Consider the following 17,686-nt stretch of genomic DNA (forward strand, 5'->3'; position numbering starts at 1 on the left):
GCAATAACTAGAGTGACGCTGGGGGCTTGACTACCATGAGGGTCCCAGAACACTGCTTTCTGGAATCCAGAATTCCACTGGGAAGAGGGTCCAAAGAGCAATGAATTCCCAGAGACCCTCCCCATATATATATATATATATATATACACACATATATTATATTCTATATTAATTTACAGTTCCGTGAAAAAGTATTTGCCCCTCCCTGATTTTTTATTTTTTGCATATTTGTCATCCTTAAATGATTGAGATCATCAAACAAATTTTAATATTACACAAAGATAACCCGAGTAAATACAAAATGCAGTTTTTAAATGATGATTTCATTTATTAAGGGGAAAAAAGCTGTCCAAACCTACCTAGCCCCATGTGAAAAAGTAATTGCCCCCCCTTGTTAAATTATGAATGAACTGTGATTAACTACATTTTTTGGCAAGCTGAGTTAAATTTTACTTGCCACACCCAGGCCTGATTACTGCCAGGCCTGTTGAATCAAGAAATCACTTAAACAGAACCTGTCTGACAAAGTGAAGCATGCTAAAAGATCTCATAAAGCAACACATCATGCCCTAATCTAAAGAAATTCAAGAACAGATGAGAAACAAAGTAATTGACACTCTGGAAAGGGTTACAAAGCCATTTCTAAGGCTTTAGGACTCCAGCGAACCACAGTGAGAGCCATTATCCCCAAATAGAGAAAATTTGGAACAGGGGTGAACCTTCCCAGGAGTGGCCGGCCTACCTAAATTACTCCAAGAGCGCAACGAGGATGATTCATCCAGGAGCTCATTATTATTATTATTATTATTATTATTTTATTTTTTTTTATAGAGTGCTCTTCTCACGCAGTGACACAGAGCACTTTAACACAGGCATACAGAAAGAAAAACAGATACAAACAAAGAAGATGGTCAACTAATGGCTACCATAATGAAGAACTTATTATAGAGCTATAAGTATACCTACTGGCCACTGGGGAAAGAAACAAAAATTCCCAACTGAAAGCTCATAAAAGAACCCAGAACAACATCTAAAGAACTTCAGGCCTCACTTGCCTCAGTTAAGGTCAGTGTTCATGATTCAACAATAAGAAAGAGACTGGGCAAAAATGGCATCCATGGGAGAGTTCCAAGGCGAAAGCCACTGCTGACCAAAAAGAACACAAAGGCTCGTCTCACATTTGCCAAAAAACATCTTGATTAAGACTTTTGGGTAAATATTCTGTGGACTGATGAGATAAAAGTTTAACTTTCTGAAAGGTATGCACCCCCTTACATCTGGTGTAAAACTAACACAGCATTTCATAAAAAGAACATTATACCAACAGTCAAACATGGTGGTGGTAGTGTGATGGTCTGGGGCTGCTTTGCAGCTTCGGGACCTGGACGACTTGCCATAATTGATGAAACCGTGAATTCTGCGCTCTACCAGAAAATCCTGAAGGAGAATATCCGGCCATCAGTTTGTGACCTCAAGCTCAAGCGCACTTGGGTTATGCAGCAGGACAATGATCAGAAATACACCAGCAAGTCCACCTCTGAATGGCTCAAAAAAAACAAAATTAAGGTTTTGGAGTGGCCTTGTCAAAGTCCGGCCTTAAATCCGACTGAGATGCTGTGGCATGACCTTAAACAGGCCGTTCATGCTCGAAAACCCTCCAATGTAGCTGAATTAAAACAATTCTGCAAAGAAGAGTGGGCCAAAATTCCTCCACAGCAATGTGAAAGACTCATTGCCAGTTATCACAAACGCCTGATTGCAGTTGTTGGCACCAAGGGTAGCACAACCGGTTATTAGGTTTAGGGGCAATTGCTTTTTCACAGAGGGCCAGGTAGGTTTGGACAGCTTTTTTCCCTTAATAAATGAAATCATTTAAAAACTGCATTTTGTATTTACTTGAATTATCTTTGTGTAATAAAATTAGTTTGATCTCAACCATTTAACTGTGACAAATATGCAAAAAAATGAATCAGGAAGGGGGCAAATACTTTAATGGCACTGTATATATAAAAGCTTCAATTTTTACTTGTTTTATATGTACTGTGTATATATGTACATACATGTCTTTGATAGACACATTTTGATTGTTTTCCATTTCACCCACAGATTGTACAACAGAAAACCCCTTAGAATCTGTGCTGTATGTCACCAGATGTGTATTTATTCATAATGTATTCATTTAGGTAACTCTTCTTCAAATCAGCTCACAGTGAAGTTTGTATATGATGTTGGATGTGATGAATGGATGAGTGACCCAGTGTAAGTCACCACAGTGAATAAGGTGTGTGGGCTGGTAACACTACATAGAGTTCACTGGAAGTCGCTTTGGAGAAAAGCATCTGCTAAATAATTGTAAATTATACACAATGAGTTATAGCAGGACGCAGCATGTGCATCCAGGTTCCTCAATTGACAGGCGACAGCTGTAACCACTGCAGCACCTGCTGCTGCCCTGTGCTAATATTGCAGTCCGATACACAAGTTGATTTCAGAAGAGGAGTCATTAAAAATTAGAACACCCCTGCAACAGTACCGATACTGCACTGCTGTAGAGGTGTTCTGATTTTTAAGGACTGTCCTCTTCTGAAATCAACTCACTGAACCCTGAGTTACGTGAATATACATGGCACAGATGACACAAATTCTTTGTTGCTCTTTCAGTGTGTTGTGCCACACACAAACTGCTTGTTCCGAGCAGGGCTGTGGCAAGCCGGAGCCTCACCTGGCAACACAGAGGGCATGGCTGGAGGGAGACACACCCAGGCTGGGACCCCAGTCCATCGCAAGGCACCCCAAGTGGGACTCGAACCGCAGACCCACTAGGGAGCAGGCACAGGCCAAACCTGCTGCGCCACCTCACCCGTTGAACAATTCAGTAGAATCTTTTCCAACTATCATAGTGAAACTGTTGTCCAACTTGAAGCACCATTTCATTTCGCTCAGCACCTTCCTGAGTACTAATTTATTTTGGTGCTGAAAGCAAGGGGCCATATCTTGCACACAAAAGGTATGTGGGTTCAAATACCACTCTTGCTTGTAGTACCTTCATCAAGGTACTTATACTGAGCGTATAATACTCCGCTGTATAAATGGATAAATTTGATTACATCACATTTTGTGTTACCTTGGTCAAATAATAGCAATGCAGGGTTGGTATTATGGCGCCACCTACCTGCTACATTGTATACCACAGTATATGACAACTCGATTCCATTAAGGGAGGATTCACACTCAACCCACTGGGCTTCAGCTGGAATGGAAAGTCTACTGAATGGTGTGAATGAAGTCACCCCCCCCACCACCACCTCTACCAGTGACTTACATTAGAGGAACATTATTCATTTTTCAGTGCAGCACAACTAAGCACCTATTTAGTCAAACCTTTGAAAACAATGAAAGGCCATAATTGTTCTGAAGAGGAAGAGTTTATCCTTCAGTTTTGATTGACATTACAAAACTTGTCTTGCCCCCCCCAAAAAAAACAAAGTCAGTTAATTTCCCTGTTTTTATCTTTATTAACAAAAAGACTAATCCAGCCACATGCATGGACACACTCATGGAGTGCAGTACCATCCTGTAACACACCTTTCCAGAACAAAGCTAAACTGCAGTAAAAGCAACAAGCACAGCATGACTAAAAGTCTACTTTTACACATCACTTTAAGTAAAACAATTCTCACACTGGAAGACTGACTATGGGAACAATGGGTGGATTACAGCCAGACAGGCAAAATGAGATAGCATGGAGCTCCAGATTATCCATAAACAAACATCAATATGTAGCAAAGTAGCCAACATTTTAACAGGTATTTACAAAAGGAAAAGAAGCAATTAATGACTAAAGTGATTCACATTGAATGGCATTAACACCAGGAAAGGTCTTCACAGCTTTTCATTGCACTTCAGAAGTGTCTCACACACAAGACATTGCGCATTTCCCATCTGCTCATACAGCATGTGTGAAGACTGTTCCAGAAACATGTTTAGAAAAAACAGGTATACATACAAAGGAAAGCTTAAAATTACATACAAAAATGAAGTATACTGTACTTTCAGGAGCACACAATTACATATAACACATTGACTGGAACTACAACGGTATTGAAGCTATTTGAAATAAATTTATCAGCTTCCTGTAATGTACTGCCAAGGTACAAACATGTCAGTCAAAACATAAAGCAACAAATAGCCCAAAATATTACATATACACATTTTATTGATTGGGTGTAAATGTGTGAACACAAGCAGCACTGGAATGGAATCAGTGAAGAGTTACACATCTGCTGGGCCCCAACAACAGAGAATGTCTTATTCTGACAGACAGCAAAGCAACACCAGGAATGGGGCAGAGACTGAGGACTCACAGTGAATTCCTATGTTAAAGTCTGATATCTGAAACACATACCCAGTAGCTTCCTTCAGTGAAATTCAACTGCCAGTTTCCTTCCCAGCTGAAGTACTCAAACTGGGCTTTTAAAAAAAGTCCAGCAAGGTATTTTAAACTAATAATGTTAAATAAACATGTTACTCAGATTAATGGCATCCTGGGGGAAAGTGCATGACGCATATGGAGTTTTTCCAACATTGGACCTAGTTTTCGTTTTTATACACAGTGCCCTTAATATTTTGCCCTAGAACACCATGAATCTTCAGAGAATACTGAGAGGTGGGATCCTTTTACCACTGGGTTCCACTGTCTGCTGTACAAACTCCTATGAAAAGTGTTCCCTACATTTTTACAATCTTCTCCACACACCCACCTGAACATTTTCTACCTGCCTATGGATTACTGAGTTTTTTTTTTCTTTCCTGCTCAGCTTCCAGTGAAGGGTGCTGGACTGCAATTCTCTCCACCACCCACCGCTGTTCTGCCAGCCTCACTCACGCCCACCGTCCGCTGGACGCGAAGCTGCGACTGAAAGAGAAACGCACGTCGGAGCTCTTGTGCTTCCCCCAGGCTCCAAAGGGGACCACGATGACGGTGCCGTTGTCCTCTGAGCCATAATGGAGTGCCTGCAGGAGGTTCCGGTCACACATTCAGGCATCATGACAGCGGTCAGACTGAACAAAACCAAGCGGTCCGTTCTCCCACCTGCTCAGAAATGAGCTGGGCCGCCTCCTTGGGATCATGGCACTGGCTGATGACATCACAGATCTCCTGGCTGTTCATGATAAAGTTGATCCCATCTGTGGTCAGTGCCAGGAAAGAGTCATGGGCGGGATGCAACTGAAAGAGGGCACCAAGAGTCTGGTCAATTTCCCATAATGCTTGGCAGGGGGGAAAATGGCTGTGGGTCAAAATCTAGGACTGCTACATCTTGGATGGGCCTTAAACAGGTGGTTTTACAGCACAGCAGATACTAACACCTATACTTGCATTCAGAACATAGCCAGGTCTAGTTCCATGAGGCCCTGGTACTGTACCTCTGAAACTGACTAAACCTGAACTGCAGTTAAAAACTTGTGTCCAAACAGGACACCAGCATGAGTGTGTCAGTAAAGTTTTCACAAAGCCCCAGTGATGGTCAAGGAGAAAGCCATCTACTGGATCAAGGTGGTCAAGGAGAAAACCATCTCCTGGACAAACTCACGCTTATCCTCTTTGTCTCCGGTTCGGCTATGACCCCCGTGTTCTTCAGGTCAAAGTCCCCGATGCTTCGAGTCATAGCGAGCCTTCCGTTCACATGTGGCTGGCCGAGACTGTTCCATGTCACAAAACCCCCACTCTTCCGGATTCTGTGGAAGACGACATTTATGACATTCATATTTTATCTGACACACAAAAGTTGAACATTTCTCCTATATGTTTGCCTATCGATATTCTCACAACAGAAAATTCAAACAGTGCTTTGCATACAAAGCCACATTTTTAAGCACTACATCTGTGCCAAGGGACAACATTGGCCTCACCTCTCCTTCTCGTCCTTCCTTTCAGGGGTGTGATCCACCGTCAGCTTGAGGGGCTTGCCCTTGCGGCAGAGGAGGGCGCGGCTGTCCCCGACGCTGGCCACCACCAACTCGATGCCATCTCGGAGCAGGGCCACAGTGGCTGTGGTGCCCGAGTTCAGCAGGGAGGCTGTGAGGAACAAGCAGTGGATGACAGTTTGGCACAACCCCATCCACTCTCCCTCGTACATGGCAAGATACCAGGAGCTGCAATGCTACACTACTGCTCTGCCCACACACACACACACACTTGGTCAGTTGCTTTCAGCACAGCTACATAGCAATATGGAGGGCAGGAAGAGGGTGGAGGGAATGGAGGACAGTCAGTTAAGGGTGTAAATACTGAGAGGTAAAGATAGATATGCATAATATATAAGTAGTAGAATAACTAGTTTTACCGCAGGGTTTTAGTGAAATTGTTTCATGTAAAATGAAAATACCAACCAAAACAAGACACAGCAGGAAAAGCATAATGTGCCACTGAAACTTACTATGGAGAAATACTAAATGAGGTTTCTGATTTTAGTATCAGAGACCAGTATTGAAACTACTAAAACAGCCATATGATAAATGCAATTGAGAGCTACATCATTTCTTGGCAACAGGGGATGGAAAAGACCTTCAAAGGCACTCATTGCCAAGGGCACAAGTACAATGGTTCATTCATGGGAAACACTGCTGATCATACTTTCCATGTAATTTAATTCTAGCAATGACTCCGCAGTAAAATCAAAACAAGTTGCACTCATTGCTGTATAACCCTGTTGTAAAACAGCAGAATTAATTTAGGGAAAGATGCACTGAAGCAAAAAAAAAAAAAAAAGAGCAAGAGCTTTAACTATGGAGATGTAAGAGCAGACCCTTATTGCACATCTCAAGTTTGATTTATGACTCTGGTGTATTGCATAACAGATGTCAACATACCCAATATCATCAATAACCTCCTTTCCAATGCAGGGTCACAGAAGTCCAGAGCCTATCCTGGAAGTATAGGGGGTGAGGTACAGTATATCCTGGACAGGGCACCAGTCCATTGCACAGGCACTACCCTCACACATTCAGAGAAATTCAGAGTCACCAATCCACCTGATAAGTGTCTGTACTGTGGGAGAAAACAAGAGCATCCAAAGGAACAACCACAGGGATATGGAGGAGAGCAAGCAACCTCCACAGACTGAGCTATTCATACCCACATCCATGCACAGAGCCCAGGAGCCGTTATACACCTGTGCCTCTCATTGCTTAGGTAATGCATCTTGAATGTTTGGGAAGGAACCCAGATATTGTTCCTTAAAGTCCAAGATGTCAATGAAGAAGTCTGCTCTTTCTCCAAGGATGGAAAGGGGAGGAAAAGAATGATGAGAGGAGTGATTAAAGCAGAAAGACATTGGTGCTAAAATTAATTTTTGCGTTGCTGTTGTCATGGCAACTGCCTTGATCTACTTAACTTTTCCACTTAAGGGATGATGCAAATTGCTCTTAATATAGCATCAGAATTACTCAAAATAAAGAACAGTTGCCATTTAACACCTTTAGAGAGGGAAAATGGTTTCACTGGCTCCTGATGTTACAAACAATTGAGTTACAAATGTTCAGACACAGAAGCTTTCCTGGTTGTTTTCTTACTTGCATTTTCTAAAGTTTGTTAGTTGCACAGCAAGGCGACCTGTGTTTACCCAATGGCTGGAGAGAGTGTAATAAAGAACAGTAGTGTTCATGTGAGACACCTCTGCTGAATTTGCTTCCAGTGTTTACAGCTCATGAGTAATTTTAACAAAGCAGAAAACCACAAACAAGTTAAAATGGAAGAAAATGAATTTTGCATGTTTGTGGGATGAATCATTAGATGGCAAATGGTACCGAACAGAAACCATGTTTTTATTTCCTATAGTTAAGTTTCAATATTGCTGAAAGTTAAAAGCAGCATTTTTAAAATTACAGCACCACAGATTTTTAACCAACCTCATGAAAAACTGAGGAACAACTGTATTGTTCTTAACAATAGTGACTTAGGGGTGAAATGGATTTACAAACAAAATAAGTGAAAGTACCCAATCATGTTTGTAAGCTCAGGAGTCACAGTATTAATATTTCAATTAAACCTTACATCAGTCACAAAAAGTCAAATGTTATTTCTATGCGGACGACTGTAGGACGGTGTTTCTGAATTCAAGGCAGTTGCCATGACATATTCATACTGCAAGCTAAACAAACATTTGCAGGAAAATGTTCATCCAGCAACATTAAAAATTACTGATACATGACCAAATACAGCATGTGCCTGACAGACTGGGCCGAGGCTAGTTGAAAGTGTCTCAAAACACAGCCACTCACTGAGCATGTACTACCATGTCTGTCATCTCAACTAGAGCGCGAGAAGGAAGAAAAAGTTGAGGAACCTTCCAGCAGTCCAGGAACGGACCCTCTGGACTCCTCCACCTGGGGCAAAATCTAGCCCCTCGCCTTCCACTGAAGCCCACCCAAAAGGAGCCCGGGGGCCCGCCAGGGTTTTAGAGGCCGTTAGCCAGCCGGGTCAGCAGCTGTTCTGAACAACACGCACACACAGGCAAATGGGATATCTCACGCATGGCCAGCGGCCCAGACATAGCATCAAAATGTTGATGTCAAATTAAGTCATGACAAGAATCAAAGGGCTGCCAACAGAGGAGGCAAGCATCAGAACTCAGACAGATCCCTATTTATTCACCATGAAAGCAGGAAATCCTTGCATAATCTTCAAGCACTCAGTTCATTAGGGAAGCAGTCTTGTGATATGAGGACATTTTACCCCCCCCCCCCCACTTTTTTTTTTTTTAAAGTTAAAAACAAATGACCAGCCCCAGAAGTGTAGAGACTATATATATATATTGTGTCAACAGAATCATTGACAGCACTGATGTCCATCTTGACTCTTTACATATGATCAGTTTATTATAATCACAATTTCACTTTTCCATGTGTGTGTGTGTGTGTGTGTGTATAGATATGAGAAGTACTAACCCTTGACATGTGCTCATGATCAATGAAACAGCCCCTTCCACTGGCAGCCCTTGTTGGTTTATGTGTTGGTACTAGCAATGCACAATCGGTGCATGGACTTTGCCACTACAGTTAGAGATTTTTTTTTTTTTTTAATACTTTTACAGCAAATATGACATTTCAAATTTTGGTCAAAATCTAGTAAAACTGATATCTGAAGTTACTGTATGGTACACTTCCTATAAAACTTCAAGTCATAATACTAATTATTCTGATCCTATTTTGTGACCGAGACTCTACATACCATTATATCAATGCATCTCATATCACATAAAATCATGCCATGTGAAATAACTTTATGAAGGTATAGTTACATAAATCCCCAAAACATTACCAGAAAATTAAAATCTATGTACTCTAGGAATCAAAAAACTGGATTCTGAATGAACACTAAACAGAGAAATCCATATTAAGTTGGAAAGAGTACAAAAATAGAGACACAGATTTTCCCTCTAGTAAGTACACAAGGCCAAAGGAATGAAGTGAATATGAAGTGAACCTAAACAAATTTTAGATGTGCATTTCTTGAACCAGTTCACAATAATAATTGTGACCCTTGGCCAAAAAAGTCTGGACACCCCTGACCTAAAACATTTCAGTGTGTTTATATTTATTAGGGAAATGGACTGAAAGTAGAAACTGAACCAGCTCATCATAGCAGTTACAAATTTCATGTTTATAACATTTAAAAAAAAGTCCTATTTCCTGACTTCTCTCTAAATGGGGAAAAAAAATTTTATGGATACCTACCATCATCAGAGAAGTGTAAATGTCTCTCCAACGCTTTGTCAACTTCTAAAAATGTTTTTGATAACACCAGCTCCAGGTTACTCTCCTTAGCAACCAAGTCTCTGGGGGGATGATAAGATTATCAGATATAGACATGCATGTGCACAAAGCTTTGCATTTGGATCTTTGGAAAAAATGCCTGTTTTAAAAAAGTCATGCTAAGCACCACTGTAAAACTGTACTAGCTTTGTTTCCATTTTTTTTTTTTTTTTTAAGCTGTACAACTATTGCTGTACCCCTCAAATGTAGAAAAGCAGGCACCTACTTGATGTACTTCTCCATATACTTGTAGCAGAAGTCCGCTGCCAGTGGTCCCCCGTGGCCATCGAACACGGCGAAGTACAGAATGTTATCAGTAAGCTGGGAGATGCAGAAGCGATCCTCGTTCTCCTTGCGCTGTCCTATCTGCGAGGCGCTGCCCACGTTGGACAGACTCACCTTTGGAATGGGGGTACCGTACCGTATGCTGGGTGGAAGCAGTATGGGCTCGTCAATACGGTCATCCCAGATACCAAAAGTGTCCCATGTGGCGGGCCGGCCGCTTCCATCCGGGTCAAACCGGGAGTTACTGAGGCAGGAGGGTGTGTGTCCATGAAAGGGGTGTCGGCTGTCTTGCAGAGTCATTGCAGTGCGGAGGGCCTGCCTTCTCACTTGGGTCGCTCCAAACCGGACCAAGCCAACCAAAACCACTGCTGACATACTTCCGTCTCGGCACAGGTGTAAACTTGTTGGCCTATCTATGGAAACCTCACAGGATCCCAGAATCAAAGCTACTGGAACAACAGGGAATAGCACGAGAGAGAAATTAAAAAGTGTGGGCTGCGTTTCTTTAAACCGAACCTTCATCCAAATGGAAAGGTCCCACAAATATGACTATTCATAGAAGTTCAACAGTTTAAAAATGTCCCCAAAATTTGTCAGAACACTACATCTGACATTCAAAATTTACATCAAAACCCAAAATCCAAGCATTTATAGTTAACACCAGGCAAAGGAAAACACAGACTTAACGTTTGCCAAAATGTCCAAAACTGGACATCTGACCAGCACCTACTCTGCATTTCTCACAGAACTTTAAGATAACTCAAAAACAATGGAAAAATACAGAGCAACAGCATCTCCTCACTACCTGAGTCTGTCTACAGACCGGACAGTTTCTGTCCCTTCTACCAGAAAGCCATGAATGATGACCAGTCCGATGACCACACATGCAGGCACAGATATCTGCAGGTCACCCAGGGGACATAATCAGGACCTTACAAAATTTGGATATACTCCCAGTCCTTTAACACTAGCACTGAAGCACAGTTAGTTACATGGCCTTGTAATCTGGGGGTTGTGGGTTTGAATCCCACTCATTCACATGGTCCTCACAAGGCACTCACTCAACTGACAAATTAAGAACGCTGGTGTATAAATACGTAAATCACTGTAAAACGGGTAAAACCCATGATCTGACCGAGTCGTGAAGTACTGCAGTCAAGTTTAGCATCACGTAACTGTGCTGTACCCGAGTGTTCCGCTATCTGTGCACATGATGATGATCCTAGTTGCAGGAACGCAGACTCTACAAAAACACACTCACAGAAACACCGCCGGCGCTGACTTTTTTTTTTTTTTTACGGCCGTCATAATATTATTATACTTTCGGTTCTGGTCGCTCTACAGAGACCGGGGGGGTTAAACAGAGTGACGCGGCTGGATAGTCCACACCCATCGATTCGATCAAAGCACTCACCCTTTCGTCGTTTACCTTTTTTTTTTTTTTAAAACATATATACACACTTAGTTTGATATATACTAGTGCAGGTTGCGCGCGCACGAACGCCGGCGCCGCGCGGCGAGAAATAAGTCGCTTCCTTCTGACTGCGCGGTACTATCACCCGTGTAGCATTACCGACCGGCGGTTATGAAGTCTCAGGACACAACCCCGACCCTTTTTTCCACATTGTTTCACATGAGTTAAAAAAAAAAAAAAAAAAAAAAAAAAAAAAAAAAAAAAAAAAAACTGAAATGCTCGATCGAGCACTGCAGCCGTACGGTCTTTTTAAATAAAAAAAAAAAAAAAAAAAACACACGTCAGACGACTAGACAGAGTCAGAGTATGTTGTTGTAAGGCAACCTAAGCCGCTTTTTATTAACTTTTTTTGTTAAAGCACTGAAGTGTGTAACAAGGGGAACATTTCGCTATAAATCGGAGAGCTATTTGCTACTGCTTTTAATTAAATATTACCTTAAGCGTCGCCGAAGAGCTTCGAAGTTCGCAGAAAATTCCAGACTCTGTTACAAACTCACTCAGAGGTTAACTTGCTCCGTCGATTAATGTTAACAGCCACCGGAAGTACGCCACACACAAGCGCTACACATCAATGGAACTTCCGTTACACCAGGGTTCTGACCACCAATCGGAATCGGAGAGACCTATGCGACAACCAATGAAATGGCAATTTTTATCACCACAACCCAATACTGCAAGAGATCGCAACAGGGGAGCAATATAAAGATTCTATATAAAAAAAGGAACCAGGAGAGTATATACAGAAAATTTTACACGCCGTGTTTCTCTCTTACGAGTCACGATGCGAGAGATATCCACCACAACCTTTCATTTTTACGCCAATCACAATTTGAGAGCCATCAGTGACAGCCAATGAGATGTAGGAAACTGCTACGCTCAGGTGAACAGGAAGGCGCCTCTATTTTAAAACAGTCGTTTCCTTTAAAGTGGTTGTTTTCTTGAGGAATTTCAATGACATTGTCATTGTGCTGTTTTAACCCGAAGCGGTGACAAAATCTAATCCTAAATCAATGCTTTATAATGCTTTGTAGTCTGGAATGCAGAGAGTTTTCCATATATTCAACCAAAAAAGGTTTGCACTACATTTGAAAAATATGGCAATGGAATTCATAGCCTATAACATGAATTGCCACATTTTAAAATGCTGTACACATAGGTTATATCGGACAGAATAACTACAAACATTAGCCATGTTAGATGTGACAGGGTGGCTGGTCGTGTAGTCGTTAGAGCTGCTGCCTCTGGACCCAAAGGTCACAGGTTTGAATCCTACTGCTTCAGCAAGGTACTAACCCTAAAATTGCACCAGTAAAATTACCCAGCTGTATAAATGGATAAATAATTGTAAGTAGCTTAACATAATGCACAAGTTATATTTTCTAAGAGAGATGTATGTTGCTTTGGAGAAAAGTGTCTGCTAAATGAATAAATGTAAATGTAAACATTCTAAGTCACTTTTGAGAAGCTTCAGTTAAATGAATAAATGTGAAGTACTACTATAAATGCAATCTTGTTTGTCCTGACTATGAATAGTTTTCCACAGAACAAGGACTAAAGTCCCCATCCAAGATTTATCAGTTCATTGACTCTTTAATTGCAAATTAATCATCTATTTTTATTTAGCCTGCATGCCACCCCCTTAGATTACAGTATTTAAAAGGAATGTCAAACTTTGCATTTAGTAACAATATAAAAGTTCTCACCCCTCCGTGAACCGCCACCTTACCGTGGTGGAGGGGTTTGAGTGCCTGAATGAGTCCAGGAGCTATGTTGCCTGGGGCTATATGCCCCTGGTAGGGTCTCCCATGGCAAACAGGTCCTGGATGACAGACGAGACAAAGTGCGGTTCAAAAACCCCTTAGGAAGAAAATAAAATCGAGGCTTTCGTTTACCCCGCCCGGTATGGGGTCACCGGGGCCCCACCCTGGAGCCAGGCCTGGGGGGAGGGGCTCGCATGCCCGGGTCTATGCCCACGGGGCCTGGCCGGGTTCAGCCCGAAGCCATGACGTGGAGCCGCTCTTCGGTGGGCTCACCACCTGCCGGAGAGACCGTAAGGGGCCAGTGCATTGTGATTTGGGCGGTGGTCGGAGACGAGTGCCCGGCCGACCCAAACCTCGGGCGCCAACTCTGGTTTTTGGGACTTGGAATGTCACTTCACTGGCGGGGAAGGAGCCTGAGCTGGTGCGGGAAGTTGAGAGATACCGTCTAGATATAGTCGGGCTCACTTCCACTCACAGCTTGGGTTCTGGAACCACTCTTCTCGACCAAGGGTGGACTCTCCACTATTCTGGCGTTGCCCAGGGTGAGAGGCGGCGGGCGGGTGTGGGCTTATTAATAACCCCCCAGTTTAGCCGCCATGTGTTGGAGTCTACCCCGGTGAATGAGAGGGTCATCTGCCTGCGCCTACGGGTAAGGGAACGGTCTCTCACTGTCGTTTGTGCTTATGCGCCTAATGACAGTGTAGAGTACCCGGCTTTCTTGGAGTCCCTGGAGGGCGTGCTGGAAAGCGCTCCCACTGGGGACTCTGTCGTTCTAATGGGGGACTTCAACGCCCACATGGGTAGCGACAGTGACACCTGGAGGGGCGTGATTGGGAGGAACGGCCTCCCTGATCTGAACCCGAGCGGTGAGTTGTTATTGGATTTCTGTGCTAGTCACGGTTTATCCATAACGAACACCATGTTCATGCATAAGGGTGTCCATCAGTGCACTTGGCACCAGGACACCCTAGGTCGGAGGTCGATGATCGACTTTGTAGTCGTTTCTTCTGACCTTCGGCCATATGTCTTGGACACTCGGGTGAAGAGAGGGGCTGAGCTGTCAACTGATCACCACCTGGTGGTGAGTTGGATTCGATGGCGGAGGAAAAAGCTGGACAGACCTGGCAGGCCCAAACGCATAGTGAGGGTGTGTTGGGAACGTTTGGCGGAGGCCCCTGTCAGAGAGGTCTTCAACTCCCACCTCCGACAGAGCTTCAACCAGGTCCCGAGGGAGGTGGGGGACATCGAGTCTGAATGGACTATGTTCCGCGCCTCCATTGTCGGGGCGGCGGTTCGGAGCTGCGGCCATAAGGTCTCCGGCGCCTGTCGCGGCGGCAATCCCTGAACATGGTGGTGGACACCGGAGGTAAGGGATGCCGTCAAGCTGAAGAAGGAGTTCTTTTGGGCCTGGCTGGCTCATGGGACTCCTGAAGCAGCTGACGGGTACCGACGGGCCAAACGGAGCGCGGCTCTGGCAGTCGCCGCGGCAAAAACTCGGGCTTGGGAGGAGTTCGGTGAGGCCATGGAGGAAGACTTTCGGTCGGCCTCAAAGAGATTCTGACAAACCGTCCGGTGACTCAGAGGGGGGAAGTGGTGTTCCACAAACACTGTTTACAGTGGAAGTGGTGCGCTGCTGACCTCAGCTGAGGATGTCCTCGGGCGGTGGAAGGAGTACTTTGAGGATCTCCTTAATCCCTCCGACACGCCTTCCGTAGAGGAAGCTGAGGCTGGGGACTCGGAGGGGGACTCGTCCATTACCCTGGCTAAAGTTGCTGAGGTAGTCAAAAAACTCCTCGGTGGCAAGGCTCCGGGGGTGGATGAGATCCGCCCCGAGTTTCTCAAGTCTCTGGATGTTGTGGGGCTGTCTTGGCTGACACGCCTCTGCAGCGTCGCATGGAGTTCGGGAACGGTGCCTCTGGACTGGCAGACCGGGGTGGTGGTCCCTCTTTTTAAGAAGGGGGACCGGAGATTGTGTTCCAACTACAGGGGGATCACACTCCTTAGCCTCCCTGGGAAAGTCTATGCCAGGGTACTGGAAAGGAGAATCCGACCGATAGTCGAACCTCGGATTCAGGAGGAGCAATGCGGTTTTCACCCTGGGCGTGGAACACTGGACCAGCTCTATACCCTCACTAGGGTGCTGGAAGGTTCGTGGGAGTTTGCCCAACCAGTCCATATGTGTTTTGTGGACCTGGAGAAGGCATTCGACCGTGTCCCTCGTGGCATCCTGTGGGAGGTGCTTTGGGATTATGGGGTTCGGGGCTCGCTGTTACGGGCTGTTCGTTCCCTGTATGACCGGAGCAGGAGCTTGGTTCGCATTGCCGGCAGTAAGTCAGACCTGTTCCCGGTGCATGTTGGACTCCGCCAAGGCTGCCCTTTGTCACTGATTCTGTTCATTATCTTCATGGACAGAATTTCTAGGCGCAGCCAGGGAACGAAGGGTGTCTGTTTTGGTGGCCGCGAGATCTCGTCTCTGCTTTTTGCGGACGATGTGGTCCTGCTGGCTTCATCAAGTCAAGACTTGCAGCGTGCACTGGGGAGGTTTGCAGCCGAGTGCGAAGCGGCGGGGATGAGAATCAGCACCTCCAAATCCGAGGCCGTGGTTTTCAGTCGGAAAAAGGTGGATTGCCCCCTCCGGGTTAGGGGGGAGTTGCTCCCTCAAGTGGAGGAGTTTAAGTATCTCAGGGTCTTGTTCACGAGTGAGGGAAAAATGGAGTGGCAGGTTGACAGACGGATCGGTGCGGCGTCCGCAGTAATGCGGTCATTGTACCGGTCTGTTGTGGTGAAGAGGGAGCTGAGTCGTAAGGCGAAGCTCTCAATTTACCGGTCGATCTACATTCCTACCCTCACCTATGGTCATGAACTCTGGATCATGACCGAAAGAATGAGATCGCGGATACAAGCGGCAGAAATGAGTTTCCTCCGCAGAGTGGCTGGGCGCACCCTTAGGGATAGGGTGAGGAGCTCAGTCACCCGGGAGGAGCTCGGAGTAGAGCCGCTGCTCCTCCGCATCGAGAGGAGCCAGTTGAGGTGGCTCGGGCATCTGTTCCGGATGCCTCCTGGATGCCTCCCTGGGGAGGTGTTCCGGGCTTGTCCCACTGAGAGGAGACCTCGGGGCAGACCCAGGACACGTTGGAGAGACTATGTCTCCCGGCTGGCCTGGGAACGCCTTGGGGTTTCCCCAGAGGAACTGGAGGAGGTGTGCGGGGAGAGGGAAGTCTGAAGGACTCTGCTCGGACTGCTGCCTCCGCGACCCGGCCCCGGATAGCGGAGGAAGATGAATGAATGAATGAATGAATGAATGAATGAATGAATAAAATTTCTCAAAGAGGTCTCTTATGCTGCTGTTGTCTCTCTAGTGAATCCGGTTGATGCTCCTTGTGGAAAAATCTGTTTCTTGCAGTCCTTCATAAATAATAACAGCTATTCACTCTTTCAGGATGAGGTTGCCACCTTACTTGATGTCACTGCTTATTGGAGTACCTTTGTTAACAATTTCCTGTGGGAGAAAGTGTGGCTGCTGACTCAAATACTTTTTAACAAAGAAGGTTAAGGAAATCTCTTTTAAGATTAGATTCTACCATGTAAAGTATTTTTTGAAAAAAATTCAGTGATGGCATAGTAAATTGTTTTGTCCCATGCATCCAGAGACTGTGCCCCACCTTTTCTGGAATTGCTATTACACCCAAAATCTATGAAGAGATGTCTCTAAATTCATTATCGATAAACTATATAAGCATTTTACTTTGGTTTATGAATCTGTTCTCTTTGGATTCTTACATTTTGATAGAAGCATTGAGAAACAGGCTATGTATTATCAATTTAACAGTGATCTTAGCCAAATATCATGTACACAAGGTAGAATTTACCAACAAAATACCTAGCTTTTCTGTTTTACTTAAAAGATGTAAACAGTTTATAAAGACTTTTAGTATAATAAGAAGAAGGCCATTAAGATGGTAAATTACTGTCACGAACTCCAACTCCACTCAGTTGGGAGCACCTGTGGTAGATCACGAGACATGCAGATTAAAGGGAGCTCAAAGCGCAATACGACGTGAAACCTTAGTTCAGCGTACCTGTCCTCAGCGTTGGCATCAGCTCTCTCCCATCCTTCATCCTTCATCCTTCGTCCTTCAATTCTATTCCCATCCTTCTTTATTCTTCTCTTCGTCTCCTCTGTATCTTTTGACCTACAGCTTGTCTCTCAGATTACGTCTTCGGATTCTCCTCGGTACTACATCTGCGCCTCGGTGACCCCTTGCCAGTTCTTTTGACCACGTCCTCGGATTCCCCTGAAAGAAACCACCCTGTGCATCGCGATTGGGTCCAGCACCTCCGCTCGTGTGGAAAC

General features: G+C 44.5%; 1 protein-coding gene across 2 annotated transcripts; it reads right to left on the reverse strand.

Moving 5' to 3' along the window:
* Nucleotides 1-3,497: 3,497 nt before the first annotated feature.
* ppm1kb (protein phosphatase, Mg2+/Mn2+ dependent 1Kb) lies at nucleotides 3,498-12,099 on the reverse strand. 2 transcript variants are annotated; one of them, XM_018736048.1, is made up of 7 exons: nucleotides 12,008-12,099; nucleotides 10,040-10,544; nucleotides 9,736-9,836; nucleotides 5,911-6,076; nucleotides 5,592-5,736; nucleotides 5,093-5,227; nucleotides 3,498-5,013 (listed from the first exon to the last, which is right to left on the reverse strand). In XM_018736048.1, the coding sequence occupies exons 2-7, from the start codon at nucleotides 10,471-10,473 to the stop codon at nucleotides 4,882-4,884; spliced, it is 1,113 nt and encodes a 370-aa protein (XP_018591564.1). In that variant the 5' UTR covers nucleotides 10,474-10,544; nucleotides 12,008-12,099; the 3' UTR covers nucleotides 3,498-4,881. The 2 variants fall into 2 exon arrangements, with proteins under 2 accessions (XP_018591564.1, XP_018591565.1); XM_018736049.1 differs by having other exon boundaries at nucleotides 10,040-10,547.
* Between the last annotated feature and the right edge of the window lie 5,587 nt (nucleotides 12,100-17,686).

Source organism: Scleropages formosus, chromosome 16 (assembly GCF_900964775.1).
Source record: "Scleropages formosus chromosome 16, fSclFor1.1, whole genome shotgun sequence".
NCBI classification, from domain to species: domain Eukaryota; kingdom Metazoa; phylum Chordata; class Actinopteri; order Osteoglossiformes; family Osteoglossidae; genus Scleropages; species Scleropages formosus.

Coding starts and splice junctions, on each gene's coding strand:
- ppm1kb (XM_018736048.1), bottom strand. CDS start 10,473: ATGTCAGCAGTGGTTTTGGTTGGCTTGGTCCGGTTTGGAGCGACCCAA. Junction 9,837..10,039: donor TATATGGAGAAGTACATCAA/GTAGGTGCCTGC, acceptor TCATCCCCCCAG/AGACTTGGTTGCTAAGGAGA. Junction 6,077..9,735: donor TTTACACTTCTCTGATGATG/GTAGGTATCCAT, acceptor TGTTCCTCACAG/CCTCCCTGCTGAACTCGGGC.